Source organism: Typopeltis vanoorti, chromosome 4, assembly GCF_054136105.1.
Source record: "Typopeltis vanoorti isolate ZY-2024b chromosome 4, IOZ_Tvanoo_1.0, whole genome shotgun sequence".
NCBI lineage: Eukaryota > Metazoa > Arthropoda > Arachnida > Uropygi > Thelyphonidae > Typopeltis > Typopeltis vanoorti.
The window spans coordinates 82,978,883-82,996,236 of NC_143552.1; the positions used below are offsets into that span (position 1 = coordinate 82,978,883).

A 17,354-nucleotide genomic window follows, 5' to 3' on the forward strand; every position below is an offset into this window, starting at 1 on the left:
AAAGATAACATTGTTACCAACTTTCTGTCACCAGTTTTCCTCCACTAAGAGGATACCAAGGTTATATTTTCCAAATACAAGAAGAAAAAAGATGCATCTCCTTTATACTGGATTTATTTAAGACTATAAGATTATCTGCATAAAGTAATGAGCTGAGTTGAATATCTCCAATTTTGATATACACTGCTTGGAAAGATGTCAATGAACATCCCCCATGGGCAAGATACATCATGCCATGTAACAAGTCACTTGTTTGTAGCTGGTATAAATTGGAGGAATACGATGCTCCTGAGTAAGTGCAACTGTGTCCAGGTAAAATGGCTTCAAGAAGGGAACCAACAGAGTTTGAAACAGGCATTGCGATAGGATGTCATTTTTCAGACGCTACCTGCAGTAGACAACCCATCACACTCACCCAATGTTACCGTAACGTGCTACGAAAGATAATATGTAAATATTGCTATTTATCGGCTGACATGCTTCTCATCAGCTTCCTTCATTCCATCCACCTGTATTCTTTGGAATAATCCATCCCCCATACTGTTTTTCCCACTGAGTACAACTTCTCACTCTTTAAGAAACATATCGGTAAGCTACATTTCTCCTTAATCACTTGCCCACACATGGTACTGTAGTGTTACAGGTCTTCTGACCTTTCAATGTGGGGTCATCATAAAAAAATATTCTCATTAGATGTCCAATCCATTTCAATGCGAGATTTCATAAACATTTCTTCAACACTTTTTAGTGCTACGAAAGATAATATGTAAATATTGCTATTCATCGGCTGACATGCTTCTCATCAGCTTCCTTCATTCCATCCACCTGTATTCTTCTTTGGAATAATCCGTCCCCCATACTGTTTTTCCCACTGAGTACAACTTCTCACTCTTTAAGAAACATATCAGTAAGCTACATTTCTCCTTAATCACTTGCCCACACATGGTACTGTAGTGTTACAGGTCTTCTGACCTTTCAATGTGGGGTCATCATAAAAAAATATTCTCATTAGATGTCCAATCCATTTCAATGTGAGATTTCATAAACGTTTCTTCAACACTTTTTAGCTAAATTATTCTTAATGTCCAAAAAAAGTTGGAGCTAGTGAAATTCTCATTATCTCCTGGTCACTAGAAAGTATACTTCTAGTGACCTTCAAATATCTGGGAAGTATACTTTCTATCACTAGAACGTATACTTCCTAGATATTTGAAGTTTTCACTACTCTTCAAATCTTGCTCATTGCATCTGACACCATTAATGTTTTTCTACTGTGATTTAAAATCATGCTCTCACTCTTCATAATACTATTAATATATAATCCGTAGTTCTGTGTCACACTATTCCATTTACCCGGTTTCTTCTATAGTTCATCTTATGAATGTGCCCAAATCACCTACAAACACAGCTGTTTCTCCTTTCTGATCATTAACCATATCTAGGATACTATTCATCACCACAATGAACAGCAATAGAGATAACACACTTTCTTGTCACAGTCCATTTTTAAGTGTAAATCACTCCAAATTACCAAATTTAGTCTTCAAATGTATTGTCATCTAATTATGATTACAACAGTTGTGACCAAAATTAGGTCATGATTTTAAACACTTATATCTCTGAAATGAGTTGGAATAGTGAAATAAATTTCAGATAGGGAAGTTCTTTGTTTTTCAGGTATGGTTTTATGCACTAAATAATGCAGATTTTAAATGAAGTGAATGTGATACATTTGTGTTATGGTCTAGTGAAACAAAACCTGAAATGGTTGTGTTGCATCACTTTTGACAATAGTATGAAAATCAGAAAAAAAAATCTGCATTTCAGTTAGGTATTGAAAGCCATGAACTACTTTTGACAAAATTAAATGTATAGTACAGTCGGTTCTCTTTTTATGTGGTAGATACATTCCACAGAAAACCGCATATTAAAAATCGCACAAAAAAGACCTAACTTATGTTGAAAATTAGGGATATGTTCCATAATTTTCTAAAACTGCATAAAACCGAAATAATAAATTAAAATAAACCTAAAATTGCATAAAAAAGTTTATAAAAATTCAGGAAAATAAGAATGCCTAATGTTTTTTTGACAACTCGTATGGTAAAGTATAAGTTCTGCATCACTTCAACCTGAGTATTTACATTAGACCTCAAAAAAGGTCGAAACCGGTCTGGGTAGTGATCCCCCCCATATTGTGTAACATCATACATTATGGGGGGGGGACTTGTTGTTTTACATTATGGGAAATGCTAAGGATAGTGATCAGAGCTTACTCCACCTTTACTACAAGTTGCCCCTGTCACGAAAGGTTTGCTTACGCTTGGATCCGCCGAAACTTTTATAATTTCTATATTCGGCACGAAACTCTTGTAGTTTCTTTACTTGGCTTTGAAGTAATGTTGGATTCAATATCCACTTAATTTGAATAAGAATGCCTAAGTTTGTTTTAAAGCTTTATTCATTTAATATTATTGAAAAGTAACAATTTTTTTTTTACATTTTTTCATCAGAATTATCGTCGATATTAGACAGTATTCGGCAACATTTGCGAACTGCGAAATCACTTTCATCACCAGAAGAGATAGTCAGCACATCAGATCTGTATGGTAAAGGCAATGGTTCTTCACAAACAGAATTAGCTTCACCCTCGTTCTGTGCTGATTTTTTTTCTTCTGACAATGTAATCAGTAATTAAACTTTGCGATGATGAATTTACTAATTTTTTTATACAGCTCGTGATATCCAGACATGCAGTTCTTCAGTTCACATTGGAATTTAAAGGCTCATTCAGAATTTGTGTCATTAACAAGAAAATGATTTTCCAATTTATTGCACAGTTCAAGACCTTCTCGAATTATATTTGCAGTGAGGGGACAGGTTTTTCTTCCACTTCACTATTGTTTTCTGGATCTTTGACGATATCTAAAGTTAATCTATATTATTATTATTTGACATCTCCAGGGACTCCTAAGACTCATCGAGGGAGGGCACCTACTTTACAACTCTCCGTCTCCACCACTCCACCTCATCCACAAACCTCCTCATCTACACCAACGCCATCTACTGTCCACCATCACCACTATTATTTTCACAGACAATCACAAACATCCATGCCCATGTCTGGATTCGAACCCGCAGCCTTTTGGCTGGAGAGCAGATACGTTAACCACTTGGCCAACCAAGCTGGCATCAATAATATCATTGTCACTTAAGGTATTATCCACAAGCAATTCATCTACATTATTCTGGCTAAATGTATCAAAACCTTCTTCACCAATTTCATGTGCCAAGGTAATGATTTCAGCTGATAATGTACATGTTTGAATGGTTGCACCGTTTGCAACAGATCCAGGCCAAGCTGCTTTCCAGCAGGCATTTAAAGTTTGTGGTCTTATTTTAGCGATAGCAGATGCAATATGATTTAAGCAGTCCAAAATAGAAAATTTTTTCCAAACATCAGTTACTGTTAATGATTCATTTTCTAATTTATCCAATATAAATTGAAAAGTGTGCTTAACGTAATATGTTTTAAAAGTAGCAATTATGCATTGATCTAATGGCTGAATAATGCTTGTTGTATTGGTTGGAAAAACACTACCTGCACATTTGGATGTTCTAAATGCAGATGACTTGGTGCATTGTCAACAATTAATAAAACTTTAAAATCGACTTCTGGTACAAAGCAATTATTGAACACACTAAATAGTTTTGGTGCATACTTGTTTTTAATTGACAAAGTTCTTGATTTCTATTCTTAGTGTTTTTTTGTATTTTAATTTTGAAACAGCTAGAATGCGGTCTGAGTCTTCCCCTGGTTACATTCCTGTTTGCACAATGCTATTTAAAAATCTATTTCTAATCATTATGTAATCAATCTGGTTTCTAATTTTACCAACTGGGCTTTCCCAAGTACATATCATCTTTTTGGTTGTTGAAAGGAGGTGTTTGCTATTATCAGATCATTTTGCTCACAAAACTCTATTAGCCTTACACTTTTGTCTTGCATGTCATTAAGTCCAAGGTTACCAGTTGCTGGGGACACTCCTCTTCCTGTGAATCCAGCTTTTGCATATGTCTCCCAAAATGGTCAGGATATCATCTTTATTTTATAATCTTTTATACTTCTTCATCACAATTGCTGTCAGTAGGAGCATATACCTGGAGGATACCAAGATCAAGATTTTCCTGCAAATTTGATTAGTATGATTGTCACTTCTTTTTTTTTTATGTGGCTCTTACCCATGAAACATTTTTTCTTAAACATATCGTACAGTCATACTGTGGGTGGGCTAAGGATTATTTTCCATGTTTTATTGATTTTATATATACTTTGGTGTTACTCTCTTCAAAAGGATGTCAGCTGATCACCGTGTGCTGTTGAGTGGGAGATATCACTCATTTAAGAACAACACTGATGCCTTGGTTATTACTTAAAGAAACCTTGGATCTTTTATAGACACATTGTGAGGTCATAGTAATATGAGCTAAACTTGATATATTTTAGGGAAATGTTATGTAATCTTTAGGTTCCAGGACATTAGGAGGGCAAGACTCCATCAAGTTTCCCAAAAAATAAACAATAAAAAAAAATTTAGGACACACCCTTCCAATGAATCTTAAAATAGACTGGAAGAGCACTTGTATCATTCCACCAAACTAAACATTAGCTTCAGGGGAAAAACTTCAGCAGTGCAATAAAAAAAAAATAATAAATAAACACCCTTTGTCTTTCTTATCACTGCAGTTAAAATCCAGTTATAGTATTTGTTCTAGCAGACTGCAGATGACAGTGTAACTTTGGTACAGCAAAGAATGATTGGTTCTTTCTTTGATGCACCAGATAACGAGCTTAAATAATGAGGAATTTTAGGACTGAATTCTTCATTGTTTAGCCCTTAGCATGACCTGTCATTTAAATGTATGATAGGTCATGCAAACTTTACATAGATGAAATCGAAATGGTTGGAGAGGGGGGGGGGCTTTTATGAAGATTTCCATCTTCCTTTTCTGCCTATTCCAAATCTCAAAATAACTGCCAACATATCATCACATCAGAAACTTATTTTATAAGTTCAAAAGCCAAAAGCTTGCTTTTAGTGTTGTAAAACTCGTGGAAAGGCTTAGACGTTGGTTATGCATTTTCACTATATTATTTCAGGAAATTACAACGTACTAGGATATACATTAAAATAAATTTTAATATATTTCTATATTTCGGCAACGTCACGCTGCCATTTTCAAGAACTTAGGTACAAGATACGTGCACGCAGGCACAGCACAAACAATAAATGAGTAAGAAGAATGAAGCTATTATTTCTCCTAAAGTCCTGATGGTGCCCTCTAGCGGGCAATGTTGGTATTCTTGGGCGATTGGGCTGGAGGTCTTCTGATGAAGGTTTCCCAAATTTGAGGAAGTCTCATGCAGCCAAATTTGTTGAGGTTTGGTTCGTTTCTTAGGGCTGAAGCTGATTCTATGAAAAGCCTTTCATATCTGTATTTGCTACAGTGTATTATCCTGGCTGAGGATAAAAGGAAGATGGAAATCTTCATAAAAGCCCCCCCCCCCTCTCCAACCATTTCAGTTTCATCTATGTAAAGTTTGCATGACCTATCATACATTTAAATGACAGGTCATGCTAAGGGCTAAACAGCCAGGATAATACACTGTAGCAAATACAGATATGAAAGGCTTTTCATAGAATCAGCTTCAGCCCTAAGAAACGAACCAAACCTCAACAAATTTGGCTGCATGAGACTTCCTCAAATTTGGGAAACCTTCATCAGAAGACCTCCAGCCCAATCGCCCAAGAATACCAACATCGCCCGCTAGAGGGCACGATCAGGACTTTAGGAGAAATAATAGCTTCATTCTTCTTACTCATTTATTGTTTGTGCTGTGCCTGCATGCACGTATCTTGTACCTAAGTTCTTGAAAATGGCAGCGTGACGTTGCCGAAATATAGAAATATATTAAAATTTATTTTAATGTATATCCTAGTACGTTGTAATTTCCTGAAATAATATAGTGAAAAAGATAGTGTTGTAAAAGTTTTGCCTTTCCCAAAATGCTGTCACTTTTATCTATTAGCTATAACTTTTGTCCAGTATTTTTGTTTATTAATTACAAAGAAACCATGCATCTGGATACCAATAAAATAAAAAAAAAATCCTGGCCTTTATTGCATTTTTCATTGTTCTGAAAGCTTCTGCCCAGAGTTAATTTCTGCATTATTTCCTTTTCACACTCTCCTATTCCACTAATATTCATTTGCAATTTGAAATTTAGTCCATTAACTTATTTCTAAAAAGGGAGACAATTTTACATCAGATATATATGAAGTTTGTCTCACCTCAGTACTTTCTAAAGTAATTGAGAACTTTGCTAACAGTCAACTTCTATGCTGTGGACATCTTGATTAATTAATACTTCGCATAATGGATTTGGCCATTGTTGATCATCAAGTTACTCTCTTTGCATTTTCTGTGATACTGTACTTAGAGATCAGTCATACGAGTGTTTGGAGAAACCCAGATGACTACTTTTGATTTGCCTAAAGCATTTGACTAAAGATTTCTAAACACATTTAGAAATCTCTCGTGTTATGGTTCCGCCTTTTGCAACTGGGTACTGTTAGCTTTCTCCTCTTGTTGCACGTGTGTGTGTGTGTGTGTGAAAGAGAGAAAGAGAGCCAGTAACCAAATCTTCATCATCAGTCTTTTCAACTAATGCTAGAGTACCTCTGGACTTTTATATTCATATTGCATATCAATTACTTTGTCAATACAACAGAATTTTAAATTTTTGCTTTTTATTTCTGCAATTTTGGAATGAACATTAATGAATGTTAACAGTAATGAAAGTTGATTCAGTTTGATCCTTACTGCTTCAACTTTTTAATGCAAGTGTGGTTCCACCAGTATAGTAAACAGCCTAACATTTCTTGTGACTCAAGGCAAACAACAAAGAAACAATAAGTTGAACAAAGATATATCAACATATGGAACAGTTACCCTATTTTGATTTATATCAGATGGCTATTCAGACAGATTTGCTAGGTTTGAAATAGAGCTTGTTCATATCTTTTCCTTCTCCTTGTTGATAATATTTTCTTTTGAAACAGAATAGCAAGACTACATAGCAAATTCTGTAAGCTTAATAATACAGGAAAATGTCTGCTATAGAAGTTGAAGAGTATCTTGTAAAAGTATGTTGGTAAGTGATGTAACATCAAATAACACCATTAAATCATTTGGAGTTAATTTGATGTTTGATTTCTTAAATAAAATCTGAATATTTTTTATATAGGAAGCATAAGTTCATTAACTGAAGAAATTAATTTTGACAAATATTAAGTGTCAAATTAATATTAAAACTAAGATAAAATGACATTTGATGCTTTATATCAGAGCATCATCATCAGGAATACATATACACAGTGCCATAACTAACTTTTCATGGGCCCTGTGCACGATTTTATTTTTGGCCTCCCTTTTTTTCGGAAAAATAAATAAAAAACAAATTCAATAGAAATTGATTGGTTAATTTTTAACTTTGAACAGGGGCACTCCTAAACTGAAGCAGGCAAAATAGCCATAATTATAATAGTTTATTAAGAGGAGTAACATGGGAGTTTTCCCAGAAATAATATACATAATACACTTTAAATAAGTTATAGCATAATTGCTCTGGTTAGTAGTTGATCCAGAAGACTAACTTCTGGTGGCAGGTGGGGATTAAATTACTATTAACACCAGACGTCCATGGATTCAAGACTCATCATGAGAAGTACACAGTGGTACACACAAAGCCCATCAAGCTGTGCTTCTAAATTCATTTAGTGTATTATGTATATTATTTCTGGGAAAACTGCCATGTTACTCCTCTTAATAAACTATTATAATTACGGCTATTTTGCCTGCTTCAGTTTAGGAGTGCCCCTGTTTAAATGTCATTGGCTATTTACTCATGGATTCTTAGGGCATTGTAGATGTAAATTTACCAAAAAGTATATGTAGCATAAGGAAGAGAAATTTGCACATACCTTTTTCTGGGTGTTGCAGCTTTTCTTCTTTCTGCGATGTCCAAAAACTACTGAGTGTGTAGAGGGGGGGGTAGCCAATTTGGGAGAATTAAATTAGAAAAACCCGTTTTTTTTTTTTTTTTTTTTTTTTTTTTTTCAGTAATATATATATATATAAACATATATATTATATTATATAGGGTGGGGGAAAAGGTGAAAGGGTTGATTTTTTTATATAGGGAAGGGGAAAGGGGGGATTGACAGGGTGTGGTCCGTTTCGACTAATTCTTGAATTCAAGAATCAGTCGAAACGGACTGCACCCCATCAACCCCCTTTTTCCCCTTCCCTATATAAAAAATCAACCCCTCAATTATATATGTTTATATTATATTATAAACATATATAATATAATATATATGTTTATATATATATATATTACTGGGGGGGGAAAAACAGGTTTTTCTAATTTAATTCTCCCAAATTGGCTACCTCCACACACTCAGTAGTTTTTGGACATCGCAGAAAGAAGAAAAGCCGCAACACCCAGAAAAAGGTATGTGCAAATTTCTCTTCCTTATGCTACATATACTTTTTGGTAAATTTACATCTACAATGCCCTAAGAATCCATGAGTAAATAGCCAATGACATTTAAACAGGGGCACTCCTAAACTGAAGCAGGCAAAATAGCCATAATTATAATAATCATTTAGTGTATCTGCAATTCACCACAATGTCAGGCAGTGTATTTCACTTACCAACCACTCTCCATGCAAAGAACTTCCTCCTTATACAGCTTCCAGGGATATCCCCCTTGTTCTACTCCCTTATTCCATTCTATGAAAAATTTCTTTAACCTGGTAACAACCTTTTACCAACTTCAATGTCTCAGTCATATTCCTTGACTTCCTCCTATTCGCAAGGCTTTGCAAACTGCATTCCCTCAATTTGTCTTCATATTCCACATTCCAAACACCAGTTGTATAGAATGATACCATTGGTCTTTCATTTTCCTCATCTGATTTTCTCTCTCTCTCTCTCTCTTATCCAAAAGCAATTGCTTCAACCTTTCATTACCTCTGTCACTCAGATACAGTCCTTATCTCTCATATAAATTTTTCTTTATATTCAAACCTGTACTATATTCTTAAATTTTAGCTATCATATACTTTTTATTACCTGCCTTCTCAGCTTTTCATGATTATATATATATCTCAGTACTAGTTTTTTTTCTCTCTCTCTCTTCTCATTTATACTTCATCACTGGTCATTTTTGCCAGTTACAACCATTTCCTACACTCTTTCACTTTTCTCCCCCCCCCCCTTCTGCTACATACTTCAGCATACACCATGCAAATACACTTTGACATTTTTTTTTCACACACCACATCTTTCACAAGGGAATCGCCATCTAACACTGTTAAATATATGATGTGCTATAATTTTTTGAAGATGTTATTAAACAGCTCACCCATTTACAAGTATATTCTTTGTTTAATGAAGAATGAATTTTTCTCCAAGAGACTGCCATACTTTCTTGAATATTTCTCATAATTTTCCTTTGTCATGTTGCAGACTATGAAGAAGAAATATTTCATATTACGAGCAGAGTCTCAGTCAGGTCCTGCAAGATTAGAATACTATGATAATGAAAAGAAGTGGAGATCAGGAGCAGTACCAAAGCGTAGTATTGTTATAAAAACATGCTTCAACATTAATCGTAAATTAGATGCCAAACAGAAGCATGCCATTGCTTTATATACAAAAGACGACTGTTTTGCAGTTGTGGCAGAAAATGATGGAGAGTTAGAAGACTGGCTTAATGCTATGTTAGAATTACAGCATGGAACCAGTGGAAGTGGAGAATTTAAACCTAAACCCAAGTTTGGTGAGTTGTGTTTTAAATCTTTGCTTGCTTTTAAATGAATATTTTAAATAAAGACAGATTATCAAAATATCCTTCCTCTTTTTTCTTGTTGAACTTCCATTGATTTGAGACATAACTATAAACATAATATTATAATTATTTCAAAAATATCAAAATTTAGTTTTATTGCAAAACAGTTTTGTCCTTCCATACATGTGCAATGTTATAACACTAATGAATGATACTGGTTGTTGCAGTATAACTTTCTTTTAACATGATAATGATTGTAGTTCTAGAAATCGTCAGTTTTCTTTTTCTTTCTTTTTTTTTTTTTAATGTGAGTGTTCTGTATTTCTTCTGTGCAATTTTCAAAAACGAATTTCTCAGTTACCAGTTTTGTTTATATGTTCAAAACACATCTGGCTTGCTGTGTATATAACAAGTTTTTTGTCCTTTTTAAAAGATGTGATGGATGAGAGAGTCTACAAGGTCTTTCTTCCAGGAGGGAGGATGAACAGGGTTATTTAAGTGCTGGATATGGAAGTAAGCATGGGGAGAGTTAGTTTTTGTGTTAGAATGAATAATTTGGTTGGGCATAAGGAGAATGTGAGAATGGATATCAGGAAATTATTGAGGAGAGTGAAAGACAACAGTGTAGTGGGAAGAGTAGTTTTTGTGTTGTCCAGGTATGGCAATGATAACTTGCAGTTGAGAGCAAAGATCTTGAATGAAATGTTAGCGGAAATGTATGAAGAGAAAAGTATAGGTTATGAAGAATGATGTACTACATCTGAATGGTTTTGGAGTGAGTCACTTGGAAAGTCTCCTGTTGTAAGGAAGTGTAATCAGTGATGCAAACAAGATATCACTGGAAGGCAGATGATGTAAATGAGCAGGAGAGTAAACTAAGTGAGACTGGTTTGAATGGGGATGAGAATGTGAGAACAGGAATGCCAAGTTAAACAGGATCAGCCAGGCAAACACCATGAAAGGAGAGTAGATTATGAAAGTAGTATGAATGCATATATGGAGGTGGTCAGCATAGGAATTCAACAGTCTGGAATGTATGAGGGGGAGAGGGAGAGTAGTTGAGTCTGGTGGGTATATGAGTCAGAGAGTAAGAGTGAACAGACATCAGCAAGTGTGGAGAAGTCACAGATGAGGGCAGCATGGGTAGGACTGGTTATAGACCAAGAAATGAGTTATGCTTATTTACAATGCCAGGAGTATTTAGAAATAAGGAAGATGAAATTGTTGCATTGATTGAGTTTATTTACTTGTAAATAGTTGGAATAAGTGAAACATGGTTGCATAAGAATAATATCTTGACAGTAATAGAAATGAAAGGATATGCTGTTTTTCATGAGGGTGGGGAGGGCAAGAATGGGGGAGGGAGTGCTGCTGATGATAGTGGAGAAATTATGTCTGCACAAGGGGTTAAGATACAAGGGGAAAAAAAAGTGGTGGTGGTTTTGAAGCAGTATGGTGTGAGCTGGAGGTTGATATAATGAGATATTTGGTTGGGTGTTGCTATATACCAGGGACTGTGGAGGGTAGAAACAAAGAAATGTATAGTCAACTTTGATTAGTGAGCAAGCATATGGTGATCATTATGGGTGATTTCAGTTATGACTATATTGATTGGAATGAACAGATAGTGTCAGTGAATAAGGAGAATGAATTTCTTGTTCTTAAGGGACAACAATCTTAGGCAGTATGTAATGAAGAGCACATGAGGATTAAGAGTCTTAGATCTGGTTATATCATCAGAGGCTGTGATTATGAATGGAGTATCTAATCTTCCCCAGTTAGTGAGAGTGACCATTGAAAGGAGATGCTTGGGCATTGATCAAGAGCTATTTAACAGCAGCAATGTCTGAGTGTACTCCAAAAGTAAAAAAGGTTAAATAAGGTAGGAGGAAAATACATGAAGAGATTAAGCATGAAATCTGAAGAAGGCACTGTGGAGGCAACACAAGATCAATGTTAGTGATAATCAGTTGCATGAAAAGTACAAAGAACAGGTCAGGAAGATGACTTAGCTAGTCATGACTGCAAAAATGCAGTATGAGAAGAAATTTGCCAATGAAACTAAGAGAAATCATAGTGGGTTCTCTAGATATGTGGCAAGTAGAGAAAAAAATGACTATGGAAGAATGATGCTATTGATCACACTGGCAGACTGGTAACTGATGCAGAGAATATACTTGAAGTATTCAGTGAACAGTGTATTTCATCCTCGTGAGGGCAACATCATCAGAATTAGGAGTATGAGGGTATGGTAGAGGAGGGACCGATGTGATTGAGCAGGAAGTATATGACGAATTAAGTAAACTTGATTTTAATAAGGCAATAGGACTTGACAGTATATCACTACGTGTCTTGAGGGAATGCTCTAGAGAATTAATGCCACCTTTGGTTTGCATTTTAACATTAGTCTTGCAACATCGCAAGTCCCAAAGGAATAGAAGGCGGGAAAAATTGTTCCACTTCATAAAGGGTTAGGGTAAGACTGAGGCTCCAAATTATAGGTTAATCTGTGTTAAGATGTTATGGAGAGGGAAATTGGTGAGGATTCGGAAATGGGTTGATAATAATAGTAGTATTCTTTATGATGGTTAAGAATGGGTTTGTTAGGGGGAGGTCTTGCTTTAGCAATCTGCTTACGTATTTTAAGTTGACAAATTCACTGGATAAAGATGAATGTATATATAATGGTATACTTGGATTTTTCAAAGGCCTTTGATAGACTACCACATGAATAAGCTTGTAGCTAAATTGAAACAGATGGGATTAGATAACAGACTAATGAGTTGGATAGCTGGCTGTCAGATAGGCATCAGTAGGTTGTGTATGAGGAGTGGCATCTCAAAAGAGGAAGGTCACTAGTGGAATGACACAGGGATCTGTTTTGGAACCATTGTTGTTTTACTTGTATGTTAATGGCATTGAGACTGACTGATCTAGAGATGTGCAGCTGGTTGTTGCAAAGTGCAGGGGCTTGAAATTTTAAGGGGGGGGGAAAGAGGTAGGAGATCTGGAGGGTGATGGTAGACAGACACTTGAAGTTTAGGGATCACATTGCTAAAATTGTAAGAACATCGCAATGAATTACGGCTATAATGAGGAAGACATTGACATGCAGAAGCTAATAGGTTATGGTTCCCTTGTATAATACTTTCATCAGGCCACATATGGACTACTTTGTATAGATTTGGTTGCCTGGTTTTTAAGAGCATAAGGATGCATTAAATTGGGTCCAGAGAAGGTTTATTAAGTCAGTGTCAGGTCTATGGAATATCAGATATGAGGAGTGATTGAGGGGAATGCAAATTGTAGAGCCTTGTGGTTGAAAGAGAAGGAATATAATTGAGACATAAGTTTGTGACAGGTTGTATAGTACTGTAGATTAATGTGGAGGAGATATTTCATAGAGTAGAGGTAGACAGGGTAGAACAAGAGGCCATCCCTGGAAGCTGTATAAGGAAGATGTGAGCAGAGAGTGAAAAGCAGTTCTTTGCATGGAGAGGGATTGATGAGTGGAATGCATTACCTGAGGGTGTTGCAAGTGCAGAAACTATGAATGGGTTTAAGGCGTTAGCTCAATATTTTGCATGAGAGAGTGGACCCCTCCCCCCATTGATGATTCCTTTAACCTTATGAAGGTCATATGTTAATAATGTTAAAATCAATAAATTCTTTAATGAATTAAATACATTGCATTTAATTATATATCTTTTTCAGCCTAGCTATGATAAAAGGGACTGCTCTATTGCCAAAAGAGCTTTGCTTTTAAATGTAGTTTAGTATTAAAAAGTTAGGAGCGTCATGAATTCAGATTTTCAGTATTAAAAACAGACATTCCATTTGGCAGTGATTTTTAGCCGTTCTTTAGGTTAGCTACTGTCACCTCCATTAGTTCAAAAAACAGATCAACAGATAAAATTTATAATACATTGCATTATGAATTTTGTGACTTCTCATGTCGGATTGATATTTAAAAATATATATATAATAAATAAAAGATTGCTAAATTCTGTTCTTTTTTTTTTTTTTTGGTATTGATATTGTACATCGATCAGCATTCTCAATTTGTTTCATTAAAATTTACTCAGAATTATCTTGATGAACCTGTGATTTCAGTCAGAATTTCTCCATGACTGCAGGTCATAAAGAGTCCAGCTATTCCTGTCTAGGGCCTTTCTTCTCCGTTTTCTTCCAACTTTCTTAATCATTGGGTCTTCCCACCTTAAGGCTGATCTTCCAGGTTTCCTTTTGGTATCTCTCGGATACTCAGAATAGGGAAGAATTATTTTAAATAACATTTTAATATTTTATCAACCATCCTATTCTTCTTCTTCTTATTATTATTATACGAGCATCTACATAGAGTTCTTAAACTCATCTACAGAGGCCCTAAACATCATGCCATACACTATTCAACATTTGTGCAGTATCTGTCATACTTTGCTATGAACTCATTCACAGTCATAACACCCACAAGAGACTCTGGCAATCTATTCCACTTATTCACTACTCCCCAAGCAAAAAATCTAGTCCTCACACCCCTGCTAACTACACTATTGCTCAATTTCCAAGGATGGTCCTTAGTTTTCCCACCTCCACACCTGTTCTGAAAAATTTTTCTCTGTATTAATCTTGTAAAAACCTTTCGGTAATTTGTATGTCTCAGTAGTATCACCCTTTTTTTCACTTGTCAACCAGTTTCTGTAACCCACAAATCCTCAACCTGTCGTCATAAAGTTCATTCCGTAGACCTGCTACCATTCTTGGTCATTCTACTCTGGGTCCTCTCCACCTCCTCATCCCCAAGAAACCCAGGTGACCAGATCTGTGCACATTAGTCAAGATGGAGTCTTAACAAGATTATAATCTCTGTATATTTATCTCTGCTCATCTGGGTATTCTTCGGCAACTAAATAAATCAAATAAGCTGCTTTAGCAACTTTTGTAGTATGCACTCTAAACTTGAACTCCCTAGCTACTCTATCCCTAACACCTCCAAATCCTTGGTTTCATCAATTTCCTGGGATATAGTTCCATCAATGTGGTACATAGCTGGTAATTTTTTTCATCCCAAAATGCATAATCTTACACTTTCCACATTAAACTGACATCCATTCTCCTTGCTCATACTGCCAGTCTATCTAAATCATCCTGCAAAATTTTAGCATCATCTTTATTAACTATTGCTATACTCAATTTTGCATTATCAGCAAATAACTGATTAGTTCCTCTCATATCCTTATATCTCTCATATCAGATCCTTTCGTATCATTAATTTACAAATTAAACAATAGCAGTTCAAGAACAGAGCCATATGGCATGCCACTAGTCACAAACCTTCTGCTGGACTCTACTCCTGAATAAACGACAGTCTAGTACCTCTCCATCAACCATCCTCTTATCCACTTCACTAACTTTATATTCATCCCCATGTGCTACAATTTATTAGTTGGAATTCCATGCTGTATCCTGTCAAAAGACTTTACAAAGTCAATCTCATCACTATAAACCCATTACTTTTTTCCAACTCAGCAGTCACTGTATTATAAAACCTGAGCAAATTACTGAGGCAGAACTTATCCCTTCATAAAACCATGTTGTCCCCCATATAGTACCGTATTTACTCGAATATAACTTGCACGTTTTTCCCCAAAATTAAAGTTAAAAAATCGTGGTGCAGGATATATGCGAAGATTTTTGGAAACTAAAATTTTTCAGTGAAAAAACTAAATTGACGTTTATAATTAAATCCTCAGTATTCGTTATAATTTATAATTGTTCGCATTATTTATAAAATGGATGCATTTAAATTTTAATTATCAATGCTATTTACCAAGAATCTACTATTCGCTATCGCTACTTCCGGTCTTGCATATGTTTGATGCAGTATTAACAAAAGATCGCGTTACTCAATGACAAGGCAAGCCAACAATTGCTAAGTTGAAATGCCGATTCTCTTCAACCGAATTCCAAAATATCTGAAACTGCCATAACAACATTCACTATCTATTTCTTAGTTTCAAACTTTTTTGGTGTGCAAAATATGGCAGCCAGCCTGGTTGGCCGAGTGGTTAGCATATCCGCTCTCCAGCCAGAAGATTGCAGGTCCGAATCCCACCATGGGTATGGATGTGCGTAATTGTCTGTGAAAATACTAGTGGTGGTGGGCAGTAGAGTTGGTGCAGATGATGATGGTAGTTGTGGTTTGTTGTGTAGTTGGTGGATTGAGTGGTGGAGACAGAGAGTTGATGAGTATTTGGACTCCTTGGTTGTGTCATGTAATAATAATAATAAAACATATATATGCAAAACTTTTTCATTTATTATTATTTTTTTGTAAGTAAAATCAGGGATGCAAGATATATGTGAAGATGAGTTATATTCAAGTAAATACAGTATCCTATTTCTGTCTATCCATTCCTATATTTTGTTCTTGACCAACTTCTCCAATTCCTCAACTACAACTTCAGATATATGCTGATTGATCAGTAATTTGCTACATCAGTCTTGGAGCTTCCTTTATGCAATGGAACTATTTCCCCTTCTTTCCACCACTAAGAACTAACTCTGAGACTAGACTTAAACATGGTCAAAAGCACTGCAATTCCTTATCACCTCATAAAACTCGAGCTGGTGTACCATCTAATCCCTTAACTGTATTCACATCAAGGTTTTGTAATATGATATGCACCTCCAGTTCATTTACCTCAGTTTCCATATAAATCTTTGCCTCTCTTGTTACAGCAATATCTCCACCTGAATGATATATTGCAAAGTGTTCACTTAGTAATTCTACTACTTCACCTGATTTGGTTACATCCCTACCATCAATATTCCTTAAAATCATTCTGCCACAAACATCCTTCCTTTTACTTCAACATACTGAAAGAACTCTGGGATTATCTTTGGATCACACCGCTAATTTTCTTTCATACTTTGCTTTTGCTTTTCTTACTACACTGGTTACCCTGCTGGCCTGTTCTTTGCACTGCTCATGTGCCTGCTGGTCATGGTTCTCCTTGAATTCCCTCTACAAATTTTTCTCTTTTGTAGCTCCAGCTTAATGATTGTATTTATCCATTTATTATTATTATTAAGAGAGACCTCCAGAGAGTCAGGAACTCGTTGAGGGAGACCATACTATTCGCACCAGCTGTCATACTTGTTCTTGAATTCGTTCACACTACTTGCACACACAGCATCCAACGACAATCCATTCTAGTCGTGCACTACTCTGAGAGAAAAATCTAGCCCTAACACCCTTCTTGACAGCACTCATTCTCAACTTCCATGGATGTCCTCACATCCTATTCCTACCCTCCATAAAATGAAAAATTCCATCTACTGAAGTTCTGTATAACCCTTTCAGGAGTTTGTGTCAATCATATCATCCCTCTTTCTCCTGCAGCCTGCAAATTCTCAATCTGCCTTCATAAT

The 17,354-nt window shown here is 35.6% G+C and overlaps 1 protein-coding gene across 4 annotated transcripts in view; it reads left to right on the plus strand.

Moving 5' to 3' along the window:
* Positions 1 to 17,354, plus strand: part of LOC150107457 (uncharacterized) — a 314,828-nt gene that overhangs the window by 49,949 nt on the left and 247,525 nt on the right. For all 4 annotated transcript variants that reach the window (XM_090391886.1, XM_090391888.1, XM_090391889.1 and 1 more), the window contains exon 3: positions 9,599 to 9,911. In XM_090391886.1, the coding sequence (XP_090248012.1) occupies positions 9,599 to 9,911 (313 nt within the window). The remainder of the gene's footprint in view (positions 1 to 9,598; positions 9,912 to 17,354) is intronic.